The sequence below is a fragment of the Orycteropus afer genome, unplaced genomic scaffold, assembly GCF_000298275.1.
Source record: "Orycteropus afer afer isolate SDZICR_OR568_19922 unplaced genomic scaffold, OryAfe1.0 scaffold00021, whole genome shotgun sequence".
In the NCBI taxonomy this organism is placed as follows: domain Eukaryota; kingdom Metazoa; phylum Chordata; class Mammalia; order Tubulidentata; family Orycteropodidae; genus Orycteropus; species Orycteropus afer.
Window position 1 is genome coordinate 15,442,164 of NW_006921608.1, and position 24,786 is coordinate 15,466,949.

At 46.1% G+C, this 24,786-nt stretch overlaps 1 protein-coding gene across 1 annotated transcript in view; it reads right to left on the bottom strand.

Moving 5' to 3' along the window:
* The window catches only part of MATN2 (matrilin 2), a 192,954-nt gene that overhangs the window by 27,589 nt on the left and 140,579 nt on the right, over positions 1–24,786 (bottom strand). Inside the window, exons 7-9 of the mRNA XM_007934845.2 lie at positions 17,244–17,366; positions 13,006–13,128; positions 12,596–12,718 (exon numbers count right to left, since the gene is read on the bottom strand). Of these exons, the coding sequence (XP_007933036.1) occupies positions 12,596–12,718; positions 13,006–13,128; positions 17,244–17,366 (369 nt within the window). The remainder of the gene's footprint in view (positions 1–12,595; positions 12,719–13,005; positions 13,129–17,243; positions 17,367–24,786) is intronic.

Sequence of the window (24,786 nt, forward strand, 5' to 3'; positions counted from 1 at the left end):
GTTCTGAGCAGTGGAATGATAGGATCTCAGTTTAAAAGATGGCTCTGTACTGACTAGCAGAGAGCTATAAGAAGCCTACTGCAATAACCCTGGCGGCTCAGCCCAGGGTGGTGAGAAGTGGTCAGGTCATGGTCAAATTCTGAAGGTTGTTGTTAGGTGCTGTACACTCATTCTGACTCATAGTAAACCCGTAGGATAGAGTAGAACTGCTCCCACGGACTTCCTAGGCTGTAATCTTTACAGGGACAGGTTGCCAGTTCTTTCTCCCACAGAGCTGCTGGGTGGGTTCAAACTGCTGACCTTTCAGTTAGCAGTCGAGTGCTTAACCATTATGCCACCAGGGCTCCTGGATTATGATTATATAAATTATAATCAAATACATTATGATTATATTTGAAGGTAAAGCTTATAAATAAGATTTGCTGATGGATGGGCTCCCGTCAAGGGTGACTCTGAGTTTGCTGGACTGAACAACTAGAAGAATAGTATTGCCTTCTATAGGCTTGGGGCAGCTTCTGTGAGAACAGAAGGCTCAGCAACCTGAAAAAAACAGGTGGATAATGTAAAAGCTTGATATTGAGGACAGGTTGACCATGACCTCTTATGTGAACCATATACTTTGTGTAGAGTTAACTCAGTCATCTGGTGGTGCAGTGCCTAAGGCATTTAACTGCCAACCAGAAGGTTGGTGGTTCAAACCCACCAGCCACTCCATGGAAGGAAGATGGGGCAATCTACTTCTGTAAAGATTTACAGCCTTGGAAACCAATGGGGGTCACTATGAGTTGGAATTGACTCAATGGCAGTGAGTTTGGTTTGGTGTTTTGGAGAATTTTTACAATGGACATATATTGAAGATATTAAATAAAGGCTTTAAACTCATCACCATTTTTATAATCAGGCACAAACTATACACTATTTTTTTTTTTTAAGCATCACTGCATTATTTATTTTTTAAGGCAAGTCCTCAGAACCGCCCCATGGATTAGTTAAGACAGCTGCTCTTATTCTCAATTACCAACCAGCTAGGGAATCTAAGGTTTGGGAAAGTTAATGGCTTGCCAAGACCAATTGCTAATAAGTGATAGATCTAGACTAAAAATGCTGTATTTTGCCAATAAATCCCATGCCTTTTCCAATGACATGGCATTGCTATATTCTAAAGTATATTTAAACATAGAGGAAATTTTGCCTCTCTTCCTTTGGGCAGAAGTGCTGCCAAAATCTTTGAAAAATAGGAAAGTGTATGTTAACTGAAAGTATAACTGCAGGAAAGAGTCGAAGCAGAGTTTGACCCTCCAGCTTGCTCTGAACATTACTTACTTCTCTGGACACATACGAGACTCATTATCAATGCTGAACATTTCTCCATGGCTTCAGATAGCTCCTCACGTACAGTAAGAGTGGAAAGTACAATTGAGTGATCCATGATACAGACAGCTGGCTGGCTGAGGAGCGAGCATTCTTTTCCCCACCATGAATTTATAATAAGAATACCCCACTTTCGAAGGTAATGAAATAGCAATAACTCTTTCAGGCTGGCCTTGTCAAACCATAATCCAGACAGACCACTACAGGCACACCCCCCCCCTCCTCCAGAGCTTATAGCAGGCCCTGTCCTGCTGTCTCAGCTCCAGCTCAGGCATTCATCTTGAACATGATTGAGAGTCTTCCACACACACCCCGTGAAGGGCCAGTGACTCCCCGGCTTTCCCGAACCACTGGGTCTGAGCTTCTCCAGCTCAGTCTGGCGGATGGGTCCCGGTTTCCTTCAGCAGGAGCCTGTTGAGCTGACGCCACAGGGCCATATTTTCACCCTTGGCAGCAGCTCTCCTGGGAGCTCCCAGCTCACCTTCTCAGTCCTTGTGGGCTATCAAAGGAGTAGCAGTTTGGAATTTGTGTTGTGTGCGTGCTTTAAAAGCATATGGAGAGTTTTGACTTTTAATCTTTGCCCTCAGGATCCCCTCTGAGAATCTGATTAGGAAAGGGTAGAGCAGTCGTGGGCTTCCAACCTCACATGAGGATCAGAATCTCTTGCAGAGGTTGTTGTTGTTTTTTTTCTTTTAAGACAAAAGATGCATGATTCCAAATTCAAACAAGCTGAAGGGTATACTTTCCCTATGGGGGAGAATCTGGCAGTATTACCAAAAATTACAAAATGTACCTCTGACCCAGCAACTTTCCTTCAAATTCTCTCCTACAGATCCTCTTGTACCATATGAAGGGATAGACCTCCAAGTTATTCACTGCTGCATTGTTTGTAATAACAAAAAGTGGGAAACAGCCCAAGCGGCCAGCAACAGACTGACTGAATAAATATTCTGAACAATGGAACACTATGCAGCTGTAAAAAGAATGAGGAAGTTTGTATGTAATGATATGAAAGGACCTCCGGGAAATACTGTTGGGAAAAAAGAGCACAGAACAGGATATATAATATACCATTTTTTGGTGTGTAAAAAAAAAGTAAGAAAACATATTTGTATTTGCTCTTATTTACATGAAGAAACACCGGAAAGACAAATAAGAAACTAATACAAATGGTGTATTGGTTATCTATTGCGGTGTAAGAAGCTACCCCAAAATTTAGCAGCCTAAAACAAATATTTAGTGTCTCACCATTTCTGAGGGTCTGGAGTTTGGGGGTAGATTAGATTTGTGGTTTTCACTCAGAGTCTCTCACAAGCCTGCACTTAAAATGTCAGCGGGGGCTGCAGTCATCTAAAGGCTCAATTGGAGCTGGAGAATCCACTGCCAAGCTCACTCATGCATTTATCGGCAGCCCTCAGCTCCTCACTGGCGATGGCTGGAGGCTTCAGTTTCTCACCGCCTGAGCCTCTCCATAGGACTGCTCACAACATGGCATCTGGCTGCCCCAGAGACAGTGATCCAAGAAGTGAAAAAGAAAGTACATGCCAGCAAGAGAGCACTGAAGGCAGAAGTTGTGATTGTTTTTTGTATGTGAATCTGAGAAGTGACATGCTATGGTTCTTGCCATATGTTATTGGTCATACAGACCACCAAGGAAGGAGGACAATGCACAAGTTTGTGACTACCAGGACATGGGGATCATTGGGCACCATATTACAGGCTGGTTACTATAAGAGTTACCTATAGGGGATGAAGCTAGGGAATGGGATGGAAGGGCAAGACTTCTTCATAGACACCTTTTTGTATCATTTTGATTTTGAACCATTAAACCTTCTGAAAAACTAAACCAAACTCACTGCCATCAAGTTGATTCTGACTCATAGTTTCCCCCATTGAGTTTCCAAGGCTGTAAATCTTGACCAAAGGAGACTATCCCATTTTTCTTCCACAGAGCAGCTGGTGGGTTCAAACCACTGACCTTTTGGTTAGTAGCCAATACCTTAACCACTACACCACCAGAGTTCCTTATTAAACCTCCTATCTACTCTTAAAAAATAAAATTTAAGCAAAAATTAATTCTTATGGGGAACTTCTAGTTGAAACTAAACCTCTTTCTTACCTCTGACACCATACATCATTGTTTTTGAAGGCTGTACCATATTCATTTAACCAGTCTCTTATCTGATGGGTATTTAAGTGGTTTCTAGTGTTTTGCTATTATGAACTTTATTGTAACAAGTATACTTGTGTGTGTATTTTTGCATACAATGTGACAGCAAACATAAAAGATAAACATCTAGAAGTGGAATTCTCTAAAGAGTATAAACATTTAAGAGTTGATAAAGATTTCCAAATTATCTTCCAAAGAGGTTATATCAATCTACAATTTCACCAACAAAGTAGGATAGTCTTGTTTCATCTTCTAATTCGGGAACTTATGGTGCTGCTGCGAGCTCTGGTGGCGTAGTGCCTAAGGCATCTGACTGCTAACCAGAAGGCTGGTGGTTCAAATCCACCAGCCACTCCTTGGAAGGAAGGTTGGGCAATCTATTTCCATAGTGATACTGCCTAGGAGATCCAAGGAGGGTGCTGCTGGGCCTTTGTGGATTTTTTAAAATCCCCACAGATGATTCTGATGAACCACAAGGGCTGAGACCCTGGCAGTGGACCCAGACCTTATGTTCAGAGATTTCCCAAATGTTCAGATGAGTCTGCGCCTCCACCATCATGAACCAAACACCACCATCTTTGTCTCAGCTCCATATACCCATTTTGACCCCCTCCAATCTGTCCTCCCCGCTATAACCTGAATCCTCTTCCCAAAAAGCAAATGTGCTCACACCACTCCCTTTGTCTAAAATCCTTTACTGCTTTCTAAGGCTCTTCCTTCAAGAAACAAAATTCTTGGCAAGGTGTGCAAGCCCTGCCCTCCAGATTCATTTCACCCTGCTCCCTCCCAAGCTCCCAGGACCTTCTTTCAGTACCTTCCCTTCACCAGAGTCTTCGCTAGAGGACAACTGCACAGGGCTTCCTCTCTGTGGAAGGCTTCTCCTCCTCCACCACCTCCACCCTTGAGTTAACCCTTACTCTTCCTTTGGGTTTCCAAGCATGACTCCTGAAATCTTCCCTGACTTCCCCATCACAGGGCCTCAAAGCACAACTACCTGCCCTTTATGGTACCTCTCCCAGTTGTAATCCAACATTGATTTAGGTGATGTTTTTGATTTGTGTCTGCCTCCTCATTGGGCTGTGATCTCCAAAAACCACTGACTGTGCCTGCTGTCTCTCGTTCTCCCAGTGCCTAACATAATGCATGGCACACAACAGTCTCCTTGTAAATACCTGGTGAATAAAAGAAAGCATTTCCTCAGTTTTCTACTCTAAAATCTGAGATTAGCTCCACCTCACAGGGTCTGTGTGATGATGTTTACATGAGAACCTAGTGGATACCAGCGGCAGCTGGCCTCCCTCCGGCGCTCCCACACACCAGCCCTGCAGAATGGACAGCTCAAATTTGTTCAGCAAAAATGTCTGCATCCAATTTCTGGATGACTTGAATCTTGTGGGCCACTCATAAATCAAAGCACCACAGGTGGTACATTAGAGAATGCCAAGGGTGTACCGTAGTTAACTTCCTGCTATCTATCTAACCAAGTCTGGAAACCAACTTGGTGTCCAGCTTTTCCCTAGAGCCAAGGTTAGTCACCAGCAGGCGAGTGCTTCAATGGTTCCTTAACAGGCAAAGAGAGCCATTATCCCTGGCTTGCCACTATGGGGTGCTTTTGCCCTGGGGGAGGAGTGGTGGGTACTCCAGCCAGGAGTTCATGCATTAAGTGTTTATTGAGCATTTACTCTGTGCCAGGTACAGTTGGGGTGATCAACTGGTCCAACTCCTTCTTCTTAGAGTTGAGCAAGCTGATGGCCAGACAGAAAAAGTGACTTTCTTAAGGGCTCTTAACCTATAGAGGTGAACTGTCTTAGGTGTTCTGGGGCAGAGGTGAGATTGAATAGCAAATCTCTTATCTCTGTTCTCTGTGCCATTGTACCTCCACCATTCACCACAGCTCAGGAATCCACTCAGACAACCTGTTAGATTCTCAGAAGACAAATTCAAACGGTCTTTGCAAGTGAGGGTGAGCCTCCAAATAGTTGAGGATGACTCTAAAGGCTGTATGGCGATCTGTCCCACCTGCTTCTCCAGGTTCATCTCCCATCAGTCTCCCTCTCACACTCAGTACTCAGTATTCAATACACTGGACTTCAATACACTGTAGCTCACTCTCTGGACTCTGGGCCTGCACATGCTGTTTCGGTACCTGGTACACACACACACACACACACACAGAGCCCCATCTCTGGCTGGCTCAATCAACACAATCTCTGGGTCTCAGATAAATGCCTCTTTCTTGGGGACCCTTTCTCTAGACTGGGAGAGGGTCCCCCTGTCACATGTTCCTGTGACACCCTTCCTTCCTGGATCTCAGATTTCACTGCACCAACTAGTTTTACTTTTTTAATGTGTTTGCTAAGAAACGTTAAGCTCTGTCAGGGTAGAAACTGAATCTGTGTGAATCCCCAGGGCCACCAGCGCCCAACAAAACCTGCCCAGAACAAGGCAGGTAAACAGGTACACAGTAAGCACTTGTAGAGAATAAGAATAAATGAACCAAGAGCTTAAGAAGGAAGTCCCTAGGCTTAAAGACAGAGACAAGAGCAAAGACAGAACTGATTAGGGACCATCATTAAACAAGATGGGTGAAAGGGGTTATGGGCAATCTCAGAAGGGGGGGAGGAAACATTTCCCCTTTAAAAGAAGGGTCCTCTTGCATTTGCACTTAAGGAGGTAGACCCACACATTTAATCAAACTCCCCTCATGAATGGGGGGACTTGTGATCAGGATGATTAGAAGTTTCTGGACCCAGCACAGGTTTCTCAGCCCATGCCTAGCACCCCTGCATGTCGATACAGACTGTTCATTACATCTATGCCCCAGATCAGGGGAGTCACGTACATCTGCAGTGATGTAATCATGGAATAGCGTGTTCTATGGACTTGCATTTCTGAAGCGATGACAGAGAGTAAGCCCATATCTGAGGCTCCATAGAGGAGATTATTAAAACCTCAGGCTCAGAGGGAGAAAGCCACAGAGGTCCCCTGCCAAAAGGGTAAGCGAAGGCCGAGAGAAAGAATTAGGCCATTTCCTGATTAGTTTTATTTTATAATAAAACCAAGAACAGCCAATGGATTAACTTGAGCAGCCAATTGATTAACTCTGTAGAGGCTTTTCTCAGATAAACCAAGATGCAGCTGGACTCAGACAAGTACTTGGGCAACAGATTCTGGAGTCAGGGACCTAGGGTTTAGTCCTGCTTCTGACACAAACCTTCAGGGACATCTTGGGGCATGAGTTTCCTCCCTGTTCCTATTTCCCACAAAAGAACTGGAAGATCTCTAAAGGTCCTTCTGTTCCATCAAGTCTATAATGTGAATACACAAAGGTGAAGGCTGCCTTCTCCCCTCACTCCCCAAGGCTTTCTCGGGGCTACCTCAGCCCTGGGAGGCTGAGCTGGGGGACGCAGGCCCTATCAGGCCTTCACAGAGCCCTTGTGGTAGCTCATTAAGAGTGTCCCCTACTGGCATCCCTGACCTTCCTGCAACTTTCCCCTGCAGCTTGAGACCCAGCTCCCTGTCAGTGTTCTTGGATTCCTGAGTCTCACTCCCTTCCTGGGTGGCCGGTCTCTGGCCCCTCCAAGGTGAGCAGGTCCTCTCACCACGCAGCAGCGCCAGGAGCAACAATGGTCCTCTCCTCAGTGAGGAGATGAGGTAGGACTGACAAGAGTACCGTAGGGGCTTATGGCCCTTTATTGTTGTTAGCAGCCATCAAGTCGACTCCTGTTGTGTGAGCCTGTGGACAACAGAATCTATGCCATCCCTAGGACTGGCTGCAGACCAGACCATTGTAATTCACCGGGTTTTCACTGACTGATTTTTGGAAGCAGATTGACAGGCCTTTCTGCTAATCTGCCTAAGCCTGGAGGCTCCGCTGAAGCCTGTTCAGCAACACAGCCATGTGTGCAAGCCTCCAGTGACAGATCGGTGGTGGCTGCACTTGAGGCTCATTGCCTGGGAATCGAACTGGGGTCTTCTACATGAAATGTGGGCATTCTACCACTAAACCACTACTGCTTTACTTATGGTACCTGACAAGTTCACAAAGCACTGTGGTGAACTCTCTCCTCTGTGCCACACAGCGAGCCTGAGAGGCAGGAATGATCATTCCCAGTTTACAGACGAGTCACCCAGAGAGGGTCAGCTCCCTTGCTGAGGGTGGAGGTACACGCTCCTTAGATCGTTCAACACTACGAGATCAAAAGAGCAGCATTTGCCCAGGGATAAAGCTCAGAAGGCAAGAAGGGATAGGAAAGAAGGACAAATGGGAACGGAAAATACAGGGAGGAAGTGGGAAGAGTGCTATTCCATTGTGGGGACTGCAATCAATGTCACAAAACAAATGTGTATGAATGGTTGAGCGGAAAACCAATTTGCTCCATAAACTTTTACCCAAATCACAACAAAAAGTTAAAAAAAAATAATAAAAAATTTCAATTCAGTCTTTGGACTCTCAGTTCAACACTTTTTCTACTCTGCCATGTTGTTCTGGGGAACTTATGCAGGGTAAGGCAGAGCCAGGGGAGCACTGTGGGGACACCTGGGGGGGGGGTTGAGGAGTCCCATCAGGTGGGGAGGGTGGGAAGCTCCCCACGGGGGCTGGGTTTCCACTGGCAGGAGTCGGGCGCAGCCATAGTAAGTGGAGGCAGACACGCTAGATAGAGGCATAGGGCCTTCTCAGAGAGAGTTCTGCACTGAACTGTCTCCCCGCCCCCAACTCATGTTGAAGTCCAAACGCCTGGTCCTTGTGACTTTGTCTGGAAATAGGGTCTTTGAAGACAGTATCAGTTATGTTGACATGAGGTCTTACTGGAGTGTGTGGGGAGTCCTAGTCTTTTCAAAGAGCAGAAAAGACACAGGACACAGAGGAAGGAGGGCCATGTGAAAATGCATCTTCATGCCAAGGAATGCCTGTGGCTACCAGAAGCCCAGAGAGACAAGCAGGATCATCTCCTAGAGCCTCTGGAGGGAACACGGCTCTGCCGACACCCTGAAGTCAGACTACTAGCCTCCAGAACTGCAGGACAACAAATGTCAGTTCTTATAAGCCACCTGGTTTGTGGTACTTTATTGCAACAGCCCTGGGAAGTGAACACAGAGGAGAATCATCAGTTTGACCGAAGGGCGGGAGAGTACAAGGCAGACAGATCTGCAGTGAGGCTAAGGAAGTCGAGGAGGGGCCCTACACTGCCACATCCAGGGGTGTGGTTTGAAAATGTTAATGGGAGGCAGGGGCGAGCCACTGAAGGTATCTGAGCAGGGAGTGGGCCCTGTGCTAGGTGCTGTGGGATGCAGAGACAGGTAGTCTCTGTCCATTCCCTCTCTCTCCCTCATTCAGCTTTATTGCACATCTCCCATGGGCCAGGCCCGGCAACTCTGACTCAGATAAGGCTCCAGGAGCTTGCAGGTCAGCCGGCTGTGCCCCATGTATGTCTGACCTTTGGAGTCTCTTGGTGCTAGGATGTACTTGTATAAAGTCTATTGAAGGGAAATTTCCAGGAGTGTGAGAGGGGAGAAGGCCTCTCTTCTGCAGCTGGTGGAAGAGACTACCCTGTCCCCCCCATTATCCCTAGTCATCTAATGGTTGAGGCAATGAAGGTCCCCATAGGGAAAACCTGGGCAGTCACAGGTTGGCGGGCAGGAGGCAGAGAGAAAGACAGGAAGGTTTTCACTTCAGACCTTAAGTGGAGTGGAAGGTGCTTACAGACCCATGGGGGTAACAGCGTCCACTTTGTTCCAGGGCCCTGGGCCTGGGCTCCATACTTCTGAGAACCTTCTTGAAGGTGAGTGAAGGACTCTTTGGACCACCTGCCATTAAGGCCTCTAGATACCAGCTGCCTTTATGAAGGCCAAGGAATCCCTTATCTGCTGAGCCAGGCCTGGCTGGTCCCCAGCTGGCTCCCCCACCCACAGAAAGCAGGCTTTTCAAAGAATATGAAGTCATGTCATCTGGCTTTTTGTCATCTGGCATAGAGCAGGGGAACACACATCCCAAGCCCTGTGGCTGGACTGTGGCTGGACTGAAAATCTAGCCTATTATTATGGGACAGGGCAGCCAGACTGAATCACTCTGGAGCAGACGGAAAGTCCTCAGTTCACGAAATAGCTGAACACGTATGTATCAGCTAGTGGGTAAAATGCATCTCTCATGTAGCACTTCCCTAGGGCAATTCTAATCTATCTGAACATCTCACAAGCTCTCATACAGACATAGCCATATATAAGCATGTACATGTTAAAACTGCATTGTTCGATGTTTACTCATATGGATGATGTCACTGTACCATTACAAACACACTGTAAATGAGAAAATGGGGAACATATAAAAGTGTCAGTGACATAAACCAGACATGGACCTGGTTCAAAACTCACTGCTGTTGAGTCGAGTCCGACTCATAGTGACCCTTCCTCAGATTTCCCAGGTGGTATCACTGTGGAAGTAGATTGCCCAACCTTCCTTCTGAGGAAGGTGGGTTTGAACCGTCAGACTTCTGGCTAGCAGTCAAATGCCTTAGGCATGAAATAATGCAGACAAGTTGAACTAGTTGCTGTCAAGTCGTCTCTGACTCTTGGTAACACCATGTGTGTCCGAATAGAACTGTGCTCCATAAGGTTTTCAATGGCTGGTTTCTTAGAAGTAGACTGACAGGTTTTCCTTCTAAGGCTCCTCTGGGTAAACTCCACCTTCTGACCTTTTGGTTAGCAGCTGAGGGTGTTAACCATTTGTACCACATAGGGTCTCTGTGTGAGGAGAAGGGACTGCCATTTATTTGGAAGGGCCCGTGAGAATTTCCTAAGTCTTGCAGTCACCTTATAGTCAGTTCTTGATTATCAACAGCAATGAGGAGAGAGGAAGGGCATGAATAATATAAGATGATGGAGAATGAAAACAAACCAAGAAAAGCGCTTGCATCTGGCTTTGGCATGCAGCAAATGTAGATGCGATTTGACACACCCACGCTCTTTGCAATGCCCAGACCCTGCCTGTACTGGCTGTAGCAGAGTCTTGAAGGCAGCTGGGCAGGGAGCCACAGCAAGCCAGAAAATGGATAACCCATTTGCCACGATTCAGGAATCCATCCCAAACTGGGGAAATACTTTCTCACATGTTCCTACTTAGGGAGGCACAGCCAGCTATGCAGTCAGCCCACCTGCCATGTGAATGGACGCTATAACATGGTGGATAAATTTGGTTGTGGCCACAACAGTATCAGTCATTCTATAATCAGAGAGACCAGCAGGATGGGGAGGGTAAATTATAGCCCTTTCCCTCCATTTTTGATCTTATCTCTCAAAATTGCTGTTTTTCAATTCTTTATCTTGGTTTACTTGGAAATAGGATTGCAGGGCAGCAAACATAGCATTCTTGAGTGAAGGAGAGAGGGAGGTCTGGGAGGAGTTTTTATTAATGGAGTTGGGAGCTGGGACTAGCTGCAAGGAAATGTGTACCCACTAAACATCACTGCCAACCTCAGCATCTGCTGCCAGATGACCAGGCTCAGGAAGGAAGGACAAAGGAGTTCTCAGGACCCTTGCCTTCTCCTAGTCTGAGTTTGAATCTACCTTTTATCAGCTGGTAACCTTAGGCTCTTACTCAGAGTGGCAGCTTCCTCATCTATAGAATGAATTTATTCCACAGGGTTGCTGGAATGCAATAATGCATGGGAAGTGCTTAGCACAGCATTTAGTCAGTGGTCAGAAAAGGTTGTTGTTAGGTGCCCTCAAGTCATTTTTGACTTATAGTGACCCCATGTAACAGATTAGGATTGCCCCAAAGGAGCTCTGGTGGCATAGTGGATAAGGCACTTGACTGCTAACTGGAATGTCAGTGGTTTAAACCCATTAGCCACTCCGTGGAAGGAAGACAGGGTGATCTACTTCCGTAAAGATTTACAGCCTCAGAAACCCAATAGGTGTTGCTATGAGTCAGAAATGACTCAATGGCAATGAGTTGGTTTTATTTATTTATTTTTTTGTTTATAGGGTTATCCAGGCTGTAATCGTTATAGGAGCAGGTTGTCAAGTGTTTCTCCTTTGAAGCTGCTGGGTGGGTTCAGACACCAACCTTTTTTTTTTGGTAACAGCTGAGCGCTTAACAGTTAGTGCCACTATGGCACCTTGGTTAGTAAATAGGCCACGCTACTACTGTTGTTGTTAGTTGCCCTCAAATGGACTCCTACTCATGGCAACTCCACGTGTGCAGTGTAGAACGGTTCCATAGAGTTTCTGAGGCTATGACCCTTTTGACATCAGATCATCAGGCCCATCTTCTGAGGCACCTGAGTTCAAACCACCAACCTTCTGGCTTATAGTCGACTGCATAACCATTTGCACCACCCATGTGTAAAGCTGGCTGATTGCCATTTTAGGACCGGTTAGGGATACCTGGTGCAACAGTGGCTAAGAAATCAGCTGTTAACCAAAAGGTCAACAATTTAAACTCATCAGCTGCTCCATGGGAGAAAGATGTGGCAGTCTACTCCCATAAAGATTTAAAAAAAAAAACAAAAAAACAAAAACCTCACTGCCATTGAGTTGATTCCGACTCATAGCAACCCCCATTGGATTTCCGAGGCTGTAAATCTTTATTGAAGTAGATTGCTCCATCTTTCTTCCACCAAGCAGCTGGTGGGTTTGAACCACTGGCCTTTTGGTTAGTAGCCTAATGCCTCATCCACGACACCACCAGAGCTCCTTCACATAAAGATTACAGCCTTGGAAACCCTATGGAGAAGTTCTGCTCTGTCTTACAGAGTCATTATGAGTTGTAATCAACTCGAGGACAACGGGTTTGGTTTGATTTGGCTTGGGTTGGTGGGGTAGAGCAGTGAGAGCTAAGAAACATGGCTCTGCCCAGCTTTAGAAATGACAGAGAGATAGATCATGGAAATGGGAAAAATCTGTTTTCAGGAGTAGGCAGGAAGTTTGGGATCATGGGGAGAACCAGCCACCCAGGCCCAAATCACCTTACATGCATACACACATGTGTATGTACCTGGGGGAACCCATTACACAGCACACCTATTCCTGGTCACAGGACCTGTCGACACTCACTTGCACAGGTTTTCCCATCACTGCGGAGCACATGTCCCTCGGGACACTGACAGGCAAAGGATGTGTCTGTGTTGATGCAGGAATATTCACAACCATGGTTGCTCAGCAAGCAGTAATCTACCCCTGCAAAAGCAAACAGCAAGTAAGGGTATAGGTGGCTACCACAACTATGCCAGTGAGGCCACCAGGCTACTAATAATGGAATGAAGTGACTGCCATGCGCCCACCACCCACCTTCGAATGCATGCATCCCCAGTGGACACTCACAACCGTCCTGAAGTAGAGAAAAAGGTGGAGGAAAGGGGACAACAGGCTGCCGTCCTCTGCAGCCATCCATGCCCCATTTCACTCCTGCTACAAACATTTCCCTGAGAAGATGGCTTCTGGAAAGGCAGGGCATGGGGACTCACTGGAACAGGTCTTGAGGTCCTCGTTGATGAGGAAGCCTTCTGAGCACTGGCAGACAAAGGACTCCTCTGTGTTGAGGCACAACTGCTCACAGCCATGGTCGTTCTGCACACAGTGGTCCACCCCTGCAGCCATCACAGACATGAAAGCAGAAAGGACCCTTAGGGGCAGTGCCGTCCCAGCAAACCCAAAAGTCCATGTTCTTACCATGCAGTCGATTCTCACTCATGGTGACCCTCTGTACTACAGAGTAGAACTGCACCCCACTGGGTGTTCTTCAGTGTGGATTACCCAGTGAGCAAAGTAAGCAGAAGCTTACTTGCACATACTTATTTATCTGTAATGAACAATTTCACATTTCTCACCACATCAAAGATTCTGCTTCCAGGTATGGCTGGCATCTGTCTCTCTACCAACCCCACAACACCTTCCTACAGAATCAAAGCCTCTTTTCAAATTTACAGTCCCTGGGATTATAGACAGAGTAACCCATAGCAAGGTAAGCATAGGCTTTCTTGTGCTTATTTATTAATCTGTAGTGAACAGTTTCACAGGTTTCTCAGATGGGGAAGGCTGTATTCCATCCAGCGCCACTAGGCTCTCTGGAAAATCAGAATAGTTTGTTTTTATTCCTTTATTTTTTTGAAGAGTAAAGTACATACAACTCCAATGGCTGGGCAACAAGTCCCCCATGTTAATGACAGCAGCTCTCCTGGAATGGCACACATGACCTGTGATCATGGCAACACTCCTATGCAGGTGTCATTTCATCTTCACAGAGAGAAAACTAGGGCTCAGGAAGATCAATTTGCTAGTCCTAAGCCACACAGCTGATAAGAGTAAAGCTTAAGAATGAAGGTTGTGGCATCAACCAAAAAAACCAACTGCCACTGAGTTGATTCCAACTCATGGTGACCCCGTGTGTGTCAGAAGAGAACTGGTTCCATAGGGCTTTCAATGGCTGATTTTTCGAAAGTAGGTCATAAGGCATTTCCTCAAAGGAGCCTCTGGGTCCACTTGAACTTACAGCATCAAACTACTTGGGCTCAATCCCATCTCCACCATTTCTTAGCAATGAGAGAATGGGCTGTTCATTTCATGACTTGAGAAATGGGGATGGTGACAGTGGCTTTCTTACTTTTTTTTTTTTTAATTATTTTTTTATTGTGATTTCGGTGAAGATTTACAGAGCAAATTCACTTTCCATACAGCAGTTCACATACACTTTGTCTCATGTCATTGACCACAGTTTACCACAATGCAACAGCTCCCCTCCCACTTCCTCCCCATAGTTACCTCTTCCCAGTGTCCATCCCTCCATACGACAGTGGCTTTCTTGTAGGAATGTGGTGAGAATTTAGTGAGTTGCTACATGTAAAGTTCTCAGAACAGTACCTGGCATACAGTAACCACTGAAGGAATGCTTATCATCATTAAGTAGTGCTGAGGATGAATTGCTCATTTCTATTTGAAAATGAAAAAAAAGTGTTTTGTTTTGTTTTCCTTTTCCCATAAGTAGGACACCTAATTTCAGAAAATAAACCAAAGTGTGGGCCTGCATGTGTGGCCGACCCTGGCATCAGAAGGCTGCACAGCTGGCTCTAATGGGATAGTGGACACACAGCTGTGGTGAGCAGCTCCCACAGACAGCCCTGCAGGCAGCCTCCCAGATTCCCTTGATGGAGAAAATGTACCCCCAGTGACTGGAGGGACACTGTAGGCCTTGTGCACAGCCACCAAGTGGGCCTTTTCACTCCCACGGGGCTTGGGACTGGTGCCCTCTGGAATTTTCCACCACTGGATGCACCTACTGTGAACATTTGCAGGAACTCAGGAGCCTGATGCCTGCGTTCACATCCTGGCCCCACCACTTACTGGCCATGTGACTCCGGGAAAGTTGTTTCATCTTTCTATGCCCCCATTTATCTTTAAATAGGGATAAGAATGCAGCTGCCTCACAGGTTCTGTTATGAGGATAAAATGAGTTACTGCATTGAAAGTGCTCACAGCAGTGCCTGCACAGACCAAGTGCCTTACCTGAGCTTGCTGTTATAGCCTGGAGATCCCTGAACCATCAAGGGGAACAGAATACCATGGCTTTCTCTGGGGAATATCTAGACAGAAATGACTTGGTTTATAATTTCTTAGACCTGACTGGAGTCTCTCAGTGGTTAACAGTGAATGTGCTTGGCTGCTAACTGGAAGGTTGGAGAGTCAAGTCCATCCAGAGGCACTTCAGTAGAAGACTTGACAATCTACTTCCAAAAGATCAGCTACTGGAAACCTTATGGAGTACAGTTCTACTTTGACCCTTGTGGGATTGCTATGAGTCAGAATCGACTCACTGGCAGCTGGTCTTCAGAGCTGACTATGGGATCCTCCTTATTAGATCCCAGAGAGACAGGAGACCTTAATTTCTCCTGGTCCCTGCTCTGAGCACTTCTAGGCTCCCTCAAGGCGTGCTGGGGAGAGGGGCAGGCCATGGCCCCTGTGGTCCAGTGAGCTCAGTCAGATCAGTGCCCAGCCTCTTCCAGATGCCTGCTAGGGCCATCATCAGGCAGATCCCACACTCTCAGAAGAAGGCAGCATCTACAAAGATGCATCTTCAACAGGGTGTCTCCTTGTTGCATGGAAGAGCCCCCTGCTCCTGCTGGCTTCTCGTAGGACTCAGAGACATCCAGTGCTGCAGGGTACTGACCTTTGCACCCAATTTCTGGTTCAAAAGTTCTCTGGCCTCTGAGCTCAATCCTTAGAAAGTCTGATTGAGGCCATTGTTCCATCTGAAGACTGAAGGGAAACCAGCTTTCCTGAGGACTCCTCTGTACCTAATGCTTCATCTGTGAAACTTTCTTTCCTGGTTCAGGGTCCAAGTGCTCAACAGCTGCACTGTTCTTGCTCACAATCTATCCCTGTCCCCAAAGATGTGTGGCTTGCTGAGTGAAAGCCACAAAAAGAGCCCTTTCTATGTCACTGAGCCTCCCTCCCAGTATGCCAGGGTCACAGGGAGCCACTGCAGTGCCCATGGGCTCCCACCCCTGCCGGTCTGGCCCGAGGAGACCGTGCCTCGTAAAGAGTGAAGGACCCATCCAGCTGGCAAAGCCTGCAAGTTTCCACGCGTTTACATCACCAAACGGAGCTTTGTTGTGGCTCTTACACAAGGAAGTAAAGAAAAGCCTTCACAAAAAGTCCCGCGTTCCTCAGCTCTGTCCTCACATCAGCTCTGGGCAGCATAAGTGCTTTCTGAGTTCTGTCCCTTCTGGCCTCTTGTACCAACTCAGGGTGATGTAAGGCCAGGCACTGGCTCCATGATAATAATGAATTATTACCATTGACTGAATGCTTACCTTAGGCCAGGCACAATGTTAAGAGATTAAAATGGCCCTGATTGTTCCCTTTAACAATCAGGGATCAATACTATTATTATCATCACTTTGTTTGTTTGTTTATTTTTAAAATGGGAATCAAGGCTTGGAGAAATTAAATAACTTGCCCGAGGTATGTGGTAGAGCTAGGATTTGAATTCAGGCTCGTCTGACCCCCAGCCAATGCTCTCAACGGCAAATGATAATATTAGTTAATATTTACTGAGTGCATATTATGTGCCTAGCAGCACTGTTCTAAGTGGTTTATATATATTGATTCTTTTCATCCTTACAACCCAATCTATGAGGTGTATTGTTGCTGTTAGTTGCCATCGCGTCAATTCGGACTTGTGAGGACCACATGTGTACAGAGTGGAACTGCTCCACAGGTTTTCATGGCTGTTATCTATTGGAAGATCACCAGGCCCATCTCCTAAGACACCTCTAGTTGAGTTCGAACTGCTAACTTTTCGGCTAATAGTCAGTCAAGTGCTTAACGGGGTTGTGCCACCCTATGAGGCAGGTATAATTAGTAGTCCCATTTTGGGAGCTCTGGTAGCATAGTAGCTAAGGCACTTGACTGCTAACCAGAAGGCTGGCGGTTCAAACCCACCAGCCACTCCCAGAAGGAAAATGGGGCAATCTACTTCTGTAGTGATACTGCCTCAGAAACCCAAGGAGGGGTTGCTATGAGTTGGATCCGACTCGATGGCACATAACAACAACATTTTACAGATGATGAAATTGGGGCCAGGAGTGGTCAAATCTGTTGGACCATCAGGCCCACAGGAAACCCAGGAGCCTCAGAGGTTACTGGCTGCCAGTGAGCCTGTTGGAGTCTGCCTCACAGGCATTGTCTGACCCTAGGGCACACTCACGACTGCAGGTCTTCCCGTTGGGGTCCAGGGTATAGCCTCGGCGGCACCGGCAATAGTATCCCTCCTCTGTGTTGACACATTCATGCTGACAGTCTGGTTTGTTCAGCGCACAGTAGTTGATCCCTAAGGAGAGAAAGGACAGACTCTTCTTCTAACTCTGGGCTTCTCCAAGGACAGTGAGGCAGCCCCTTGGGTCTCTCCCAGAATCCCATGGAGAGAACACGTAGGTGCCTGCCTGCTGAGTTAGCCCTGAATGAGTCATTCCTTCATTTATTCACCAGCTGAGTGCCAGGCCCTGAGCCAAATGTGAAGGTGAGGTGAGGGGTGTGAAATGGTGGTGGGAGGGAATGCAAGGAGAGTCAGCTGAGGCTCCTTCCCTTAAGGGGCTCCTGCTTTAGTGGGAAGGCAGACAAGTGAACAGCAATCATAAGAGAGATGATATAACACAGAGCACGGAGGAGGGGCCCCAAATGAGTCCTGGGAGCAGGGGGTCTTCCCAGAGGAGGTGATGACCAGCTGGAGGCCTTGAAGAGAAAGGAGTTAGGCGAGAAGGAACCAAGTGAGGAGCAACAAACACAAAGGCCTGTGGATAAGGGCCAGGGGTTGTGTTGGAGGATCTTTGAGGAGCTGAGTATAGCAGGAGTGTAAGCATTCAAATGAGGCTGGGGAGGTAAAGTGAACCATGCAGAACCTTGCAAGCCATGGGGGAGGCTATGAGCGTTAGACAGGTGGCTGGAGGGTTGGGTGAGGTGGGAGTGTTTGTGGAGGTAACAAGGCCAGTGTTGTGCCTTTAAGAAGACTTTGCAGAAAGAAGAATGAAAAAACCAAAGATTCATGGAAACAGTTAGTCCAAGCGACTGGTACACCATCCAATCTGCAGCCTATACGACTATGAGCCCAGAAGAACTAGATGGTGCCCAGCTACCACTGTTAACGACTTGGAGGGGGATCTATGTAGGATATCCTAGACAGAATGGTAGAACAATGTGGAACAAAACTCAAAATCATTATAAAAAAAAAAAAAGGACCAGGTTTGATGGTCTGATAGAGCCTAGTGGAACCACTGAGACTATGGCCCCTAGCTGCCCTTCAGGTGTGGAATTGAACCCACTCCTGTGGCTTCCAGCAAAACAAAAGACAGGCATATGAGCTGAACATTCACATTAGGTAGCTACAGTCCTTGGATAGAACAATCATGGGAGAATAGAAGGGCTGTGTAAGCACAGGGAGACAGCTCAGGGGGCAGGGGTGCATGGAGGGAAGGAGACAGGGAAGAGGTAACTATGGGGAGGAAGTAGGAGGGGAGCTGTTGCATTGTGGGAAATTGTCATCAGTGTCATGAGACAAAGTGTATGTGAGCTGCTGTATGGAAAGTGAATTTGCTCTGTAAACTTTCACCCAAATCACAATGAATAAAAAAAAGAAGACTTTGCAGAGTAGAGGGAAAGACAGGGTACTTCAGCCAATAAGGAGCTCTATAGGACACAGAGAAAATAGCTCCTGCTCTCTGGGAGTTTGTTTAACAGGAAACCTGACACCTGAAGTAGCCTTCTGAAGTCTTCAGTCTGGTCTTTTCCCCTGTGTCAGCTAATGGACGGAGAAATGGGTTGAGGACTACAACTCTCAGCCCTTCCTCTTCCAAGAAAGATGGGAAAGCTAAGAAAATTTGATCAGTCTCTTCCTGGAGTTAATCTGATCACCAGGGCCCAAAGCACTAGGAAGCAGCCATCTCCAGTGATATCCAACAGAGACATTGGATAACACGAGGTTCAATAAACAAAAGCTGATCTTGCAAAATATCCAGCTATTTGGGAGAGTCAGGAAGTAGCAGTTACATTAAGAAGGGCCCAAGAGCTTAACCTTGCTCTGAGTGAGTTCATGAGAACATTCCACATCACCAAACTGAAAACACACCAGAAGATGTATTTCTGATGCTGCCCCAGGTTACTGCAGTTTTGTCCCTTGGTAAGAATAACCCCTGTCCCAGCTGTGTTCCTGCCAGCAGATAGAAACGCCATCATTACCAGTAGCCAATTAGCAATTTCATTTCCTGGTAGAAAATGTTAAAACCACAAGACCCTGCAAAACAACAGATTATGGGGGAGATGGAGAACTGTAAAAGAAAATAAAACGAGCTTGTAGAGGGCCTTTATGAGACTGGTGTTAGGGGAAAAGGTCGTCACCAGCCGCTAGATTCATTTAACAGCACAGCATTGTTCTTTTTCTGGGGATGCTGCCTTGCCAACAACCATTACCTCTGTCTTCCTGGAAATAGAACCCTGGCCCCAAGGGAATGAATCATGGTTGGTCTAAGCCAGCTTGGCAACTATGTTCTTCATTGCCAGTGATTGGTTTAATTGTGAGAACATGCCCTAGTTCTGACTGATGAGACATAAGAAGTTTTCTGAGGGCCCCTAGGAAAGACTTTTCTCCCTGAAAAGCCAGAGGTATAGGAGGACAGATACTTTTTCCTTCCCGTATCTCTTTCTGTCCTTTAAACTAGTAGTGTGAGGGTATGCCATGTGAAGCTGCAGCAGCCACGTTGCAGCCATATGGCAACAGGCATGAGGATGAGGATGGCAGAGTAAAAGGACAGAAAGAGTCTGGGTTCTTGGTAACACTGAGCCAACCCTGGAAACAACCACTGCTGGAACTGTCAGGGAAAAAGGAAATGTCCTTTGGCTGAAAACACTGTTCATTGGATTCTCTGTTTTATATGGCCAAAATGTATCCTGATACAGGGGGAATAATCTGAAACCATAAAGTAATACACTGAGAATGTATACATTTTACTTTTATTTATCACATCTCTTCCCAAAAAGTATTTGAGGGAGCTTACACACACAAATGCCTTGTATATAAGATACATGTCACCCTCTTGTATTGATAGCTCCTCACTGCCCTTAGGATGAAGACTGAGGCCTCTAGCATGGCCTTGGAGGCACTGCATGGCCTGATTCTAGTTTATTCCAGATTGTGTGTTCTAGCCACACTGGCATTCACTGAAGTCCTCAGGCTCCCTCCCACCAGAGAGTCTTGTACATGTTGGTCTTTATCTCTGTAATGACCTATTCTTCACACTCCACTCCCACCATTATCCACCCACTGCCACTGAGTTGATTCTGACTCAGAACCACCGGTGGAACCACTGAGACTATGGCCCCTAGCTGTCCTTCAGGTCTGGAACTGAACTCATTCCTGCGGCTTCCAGCAAAACAAAAGACAGGCATATGGGCTGAACAGAGTAGAACTGTCCCACAGGGTTTCCAAGGCCATAAATCTTTATGGAAGCAGACTGCCTCATCTTTTGTCCGCAGAGCAGCTGGTGGGTTTGAACTGCTGACCTTTTGGTTAGCAGCCAAATGCTTTAATCCGTATGTTCTAACATGTGTTAGCACAGCATCCTTTCCCCAGCAATGCCCTCCACAACCTCCTGATGAAGTTAGTTCTTTCTCCTGGACCTCTCACAGCATTCATCACAATGGTTATATAACATTTGTGTGTGTGTGTGTGCGTGTGTGATGCCTCAATCTGTTTCTTTTGAAGGAAGGACTATATCACTTTTTCTCTTCATCATAGGCATCCATTGATGATGTTAATGATGATAACCATAGCTGCTAACATCACTTAAGCATCTACTCATAAACACAATGTCCTTTGATCCTACAAGGTACATGCTATCCTTATCCACATTTTAAAGATGGCGAAATGGAGAGATTTGAAGAGGTTACTATATGGTTTTTTGAGAGGTTAACACACATAAGCCAGGCTTGGGCAGCTTTATCTGGTAAGTCCTGGAGTGGCCAGTAAACCCCTCCAAGGTCAGATGGTGGAACTGTCAGATAACAAATAAAACAATCTTTATGAGTGCCAACTCTGTGTGGAGCTATATACGGAACTCAAAGAAGAAGATCCAACTGGGAAGGTTGCTGTAGTGTGCTATTAATTCGATTCCAACTTATATTGACCCTACAGGACAGAATAGAACTGCCCCATAGGGATTCCTATGCTGAAATTTTTTATGGGAGCAAACTGCCAGGTCTTTGCTCCTGCAGAGGCAATGGTGGGTTTAAACCACCAACCTTTCAATTAACACCTTTACTATTAAGCCACCAAGGCGTCTTACTGGGAAGGTAAGACCTTAAAGACATGAAAGATTACTAACCCCAGGTAAATTATAACATCAGGTGAGTGGCACAGATAATGAGATTAGAAAAATCAGACTGGCAACAAAATGTTAAAGCAGGAAGTCCTATTCCTTCAGTTTAGGAAATCCAGGTCCAGAGGAATAAAGTGATCTGCCCAGGGTCACATGGCTGATCTGAGTGTCATTGCCAAGGCTGGACCTCCTATCTTTCAGCTCAGTCCAACCTATGTTTACACCTAGTTTTCCTTTTTACCCTGTGTTTTGCAGCTTCAGGAAGCACTAACCAGCCCGTGGTACCAGAATGAGCAATCCTGGGGCCCAGCACACTGAGTCACACACACATCTGATTCAGCCCTGGACCTCCACCTAGACAACCAGGCCAGACCCAGTTTCTGGGCTTTGCACCACCGCCTTAATAATTTATGCTTTTAAGTCGATGACAGCACTCTCCAGCAGGAGAAACAGTGCCTGGAGAAGAAGGAAGAACAAATGCTGGCCAAGAGTTTTCTCTCCAGTAAGATTCTGCCTTAACTTTTTATTTTTTTCCTGCTTAATTGAATAACATCAAATTCCTTTGAAAAATAGATTGTTTATTAGATTTGGAAACACTCTCCATCCATCAACCTCCCATTAACTGTAAATGGCTGGACCCTGAGCTCTAGACTGTAATGTTCAGATCACTCAGGAGACCTCAGACTCCTAATAACCAAGTCCAGATTTTAAATCCAATGTCTTCGCCTCTCTCTCTACCAGAGAATGCTCCCGAGAGTGGCAGACAGGAGCGCTCGCTTCCTTCCACAGCTGTCTGTCATAATCCACCAAGTGCAAACATTCAGTCAGGGGAACTCTAAGAGGCTGACCTCAGGAGTCAAGAGGGCTGGGTTCGCAGAAAGACAATGGAAAATGTAACGATGAAGCAGGATGTTGGGAGAAGGGCTGATGAGGACACCGTGTTTTAGGAAAAAATTCTATTTTTCTTGGATGGAAAATCAAGACACCTGGCTAACAAGGCAATGGAACTATAACCACTGAATATATATGAATGAATGTTAGGCACTCTGCAAATAGGCCCATCTGCTGGCCAGTGACTGATAGTCAAACTACTCCCAAATGGTCACTTCCTCACCACTTTCCCTTCTGTTCTCAGCCCTCTCCTCCCTTAATCATGATGTGCTCACTGCCTTGGGTCTTTCTCTTATTCCAAGTGCCTTTCCAGGCAGGGTGTGGACAGAGACAGAGGTTGAGGGAGTCCAGACGATTGGTAAGACAGGCAGAGCTTAAAGGAAATTCTCTGTACTGATGGCCATGTGCCTAACTTGTTTCCTTTTCACTTCATTGGTAACACAAAATGAAGCTTACAACCACAGTGAGGGTCTGAGTTGAACCAGATCTAATTATCCTCTTTTCCGTTACAGCCATCGGTCCACCAGTGAATCTACCTGTGGGTGATTTTCCCTGCATGCAGTCAGCCGCTGACACATTCACCCTCAGAACAAGGTGTAAACAGAGAGGAGAGGCCAGGCTAGAAAAGTTGGCCCCCCAACATTGTACGCATGTGTGGTCTAATGGAAAATATTCCATCTACAGTAATTGTTTTCACATTCTGAATGCTCTCAATTAAAATTCCCATCTAATGCTTGGATGTTTCCAGGGTTTGTATCTAGGCAAGGCAGTGGGAATTCTTTTTTATAAGTGAAGCTGTTTCAAAATGTGGGCTCTGCAACCATCTGTCACCAGACAACATTTATCAGGTATTAGAATGAGCGTGTAAGTTAATATGTGCTACCGGCAGACTGGGACTCATCTGGGTTCAGTCATACAGCCCATGGTGTTATTCAAAAGAGATAAATGGTTAAACCTTGGAAAACTCAGTCCTGCTATATACATATTGCCAGGAAGGAGTGGGTGAAGAAATATATAGGAAAATACATCCCTAAACGGGAGCTCCAGAGAATTCTGTGAATGACATTGTCAGAAGAACTCAAACAATTGACTGTGCATGAGTGTGTCAACTATAGGAATAGTTTTGGTTACCTAGTGCCACTCTGACAAGAATATATACCATAAATGGGATGGCCTTAACAAGCAGGAGTTTATTTTCTTACAGTTCAGGAGGCTAGAAGTCCAGATTCAAAGTGCCAGGCTCTAGGGGCTGGATGAAAGCCTCTCAGCCTTGGGCTTCAGCTTTGCCTCCAGCGCCCAGCCCACTGAAGGTAGAGGCTTTTCTTCACTCAGACAACTGCTGGCTGCTGAGGCTACCAAGCCCAAGATTGACAGGTAAAAAGGCACAGTCTTGATGTTACCAAACCACACGGCAGGCCATTAATTCAAGTCCACTGTAAGTCCCACGGTTGGCAGAGCATGGCAGGCTGCTGAACAACACAGGTACATGCAGGGTCCAAGTGTGCCATATGCTAGACCATTCCCCAAGGCTTTTGCTTATATACAGTAAGCAGACCACATCCCAAAGGCAGCTACTCAGCTGCTTGTGGTAGATCCCACCATGGAGTTGATTGCCAGTCTCATCATGGGGAATAATTACCACCAGCTGCCCAGCCACTCAACCAGGCCCAGCCAAGTTGACATACAAATTTAACTAGCAGAGGAATGTTTATGAAAAAATCTACAACTTGCCTGTTTTGAAAAGGCCATCTTTCTAACAAGATTGAGTAATTCAAATAAAAGTTGCAATTCTCTAGGATGATAAGTGTCAAGAGAGATTCACTTATTCATTCATTGAACAAATATTGAGCTGTATCTATTAGACATGGCCAGGCACTCTTTGAGGTGTTGAGGGGTCAGCTGTGAGAAAAAGACAAAAATCGCTGGCTGTGAAAATCTTCTGTTCTAGTAGCCTCTCAGGAACGGTCTGGTTTGACAAGATCCTGTTTGGAGTGCGTGCTCTGGACCCAGTCAGTCCCCTTGATGTGCCAGATGACAGGCTCGGCACATTGTTCATATTATCCTGCTGACACCTCCTGCCCCTTAAGTGCTACTAGGAGTCCCCAGAGTCTTCCTTTTCTTCTTCCTTCACTTCCTCCCTCTTGGCAGCCATAAAGCATCTTATCTCATAAAACTGGAAGAAATGAGCTCTTTCTAGCAACTGTCTGGGCTCAGGCATTTCTTTCTCAAATCCCAAATACATATTGTGGGGTGAGGAGGAGAGGTTGCACCTCACTTCAAATAGGTGGGAGTTTCATCTTGGGTACAGACTTTGTTCCATGAATCTAATGCCCAGACCAAGTCTATTCAATGTATAAAAACCATCATCCCCATAGTAGGATCAAGTAAGCCAAAAGGTAAAATAAAGGGCAGAATCATGTTAATAAACACAAATACTAAGTGAAAACATATCTTACTTGAAATTTGCAAGGAAAGGAAAACTACCTACAAGTC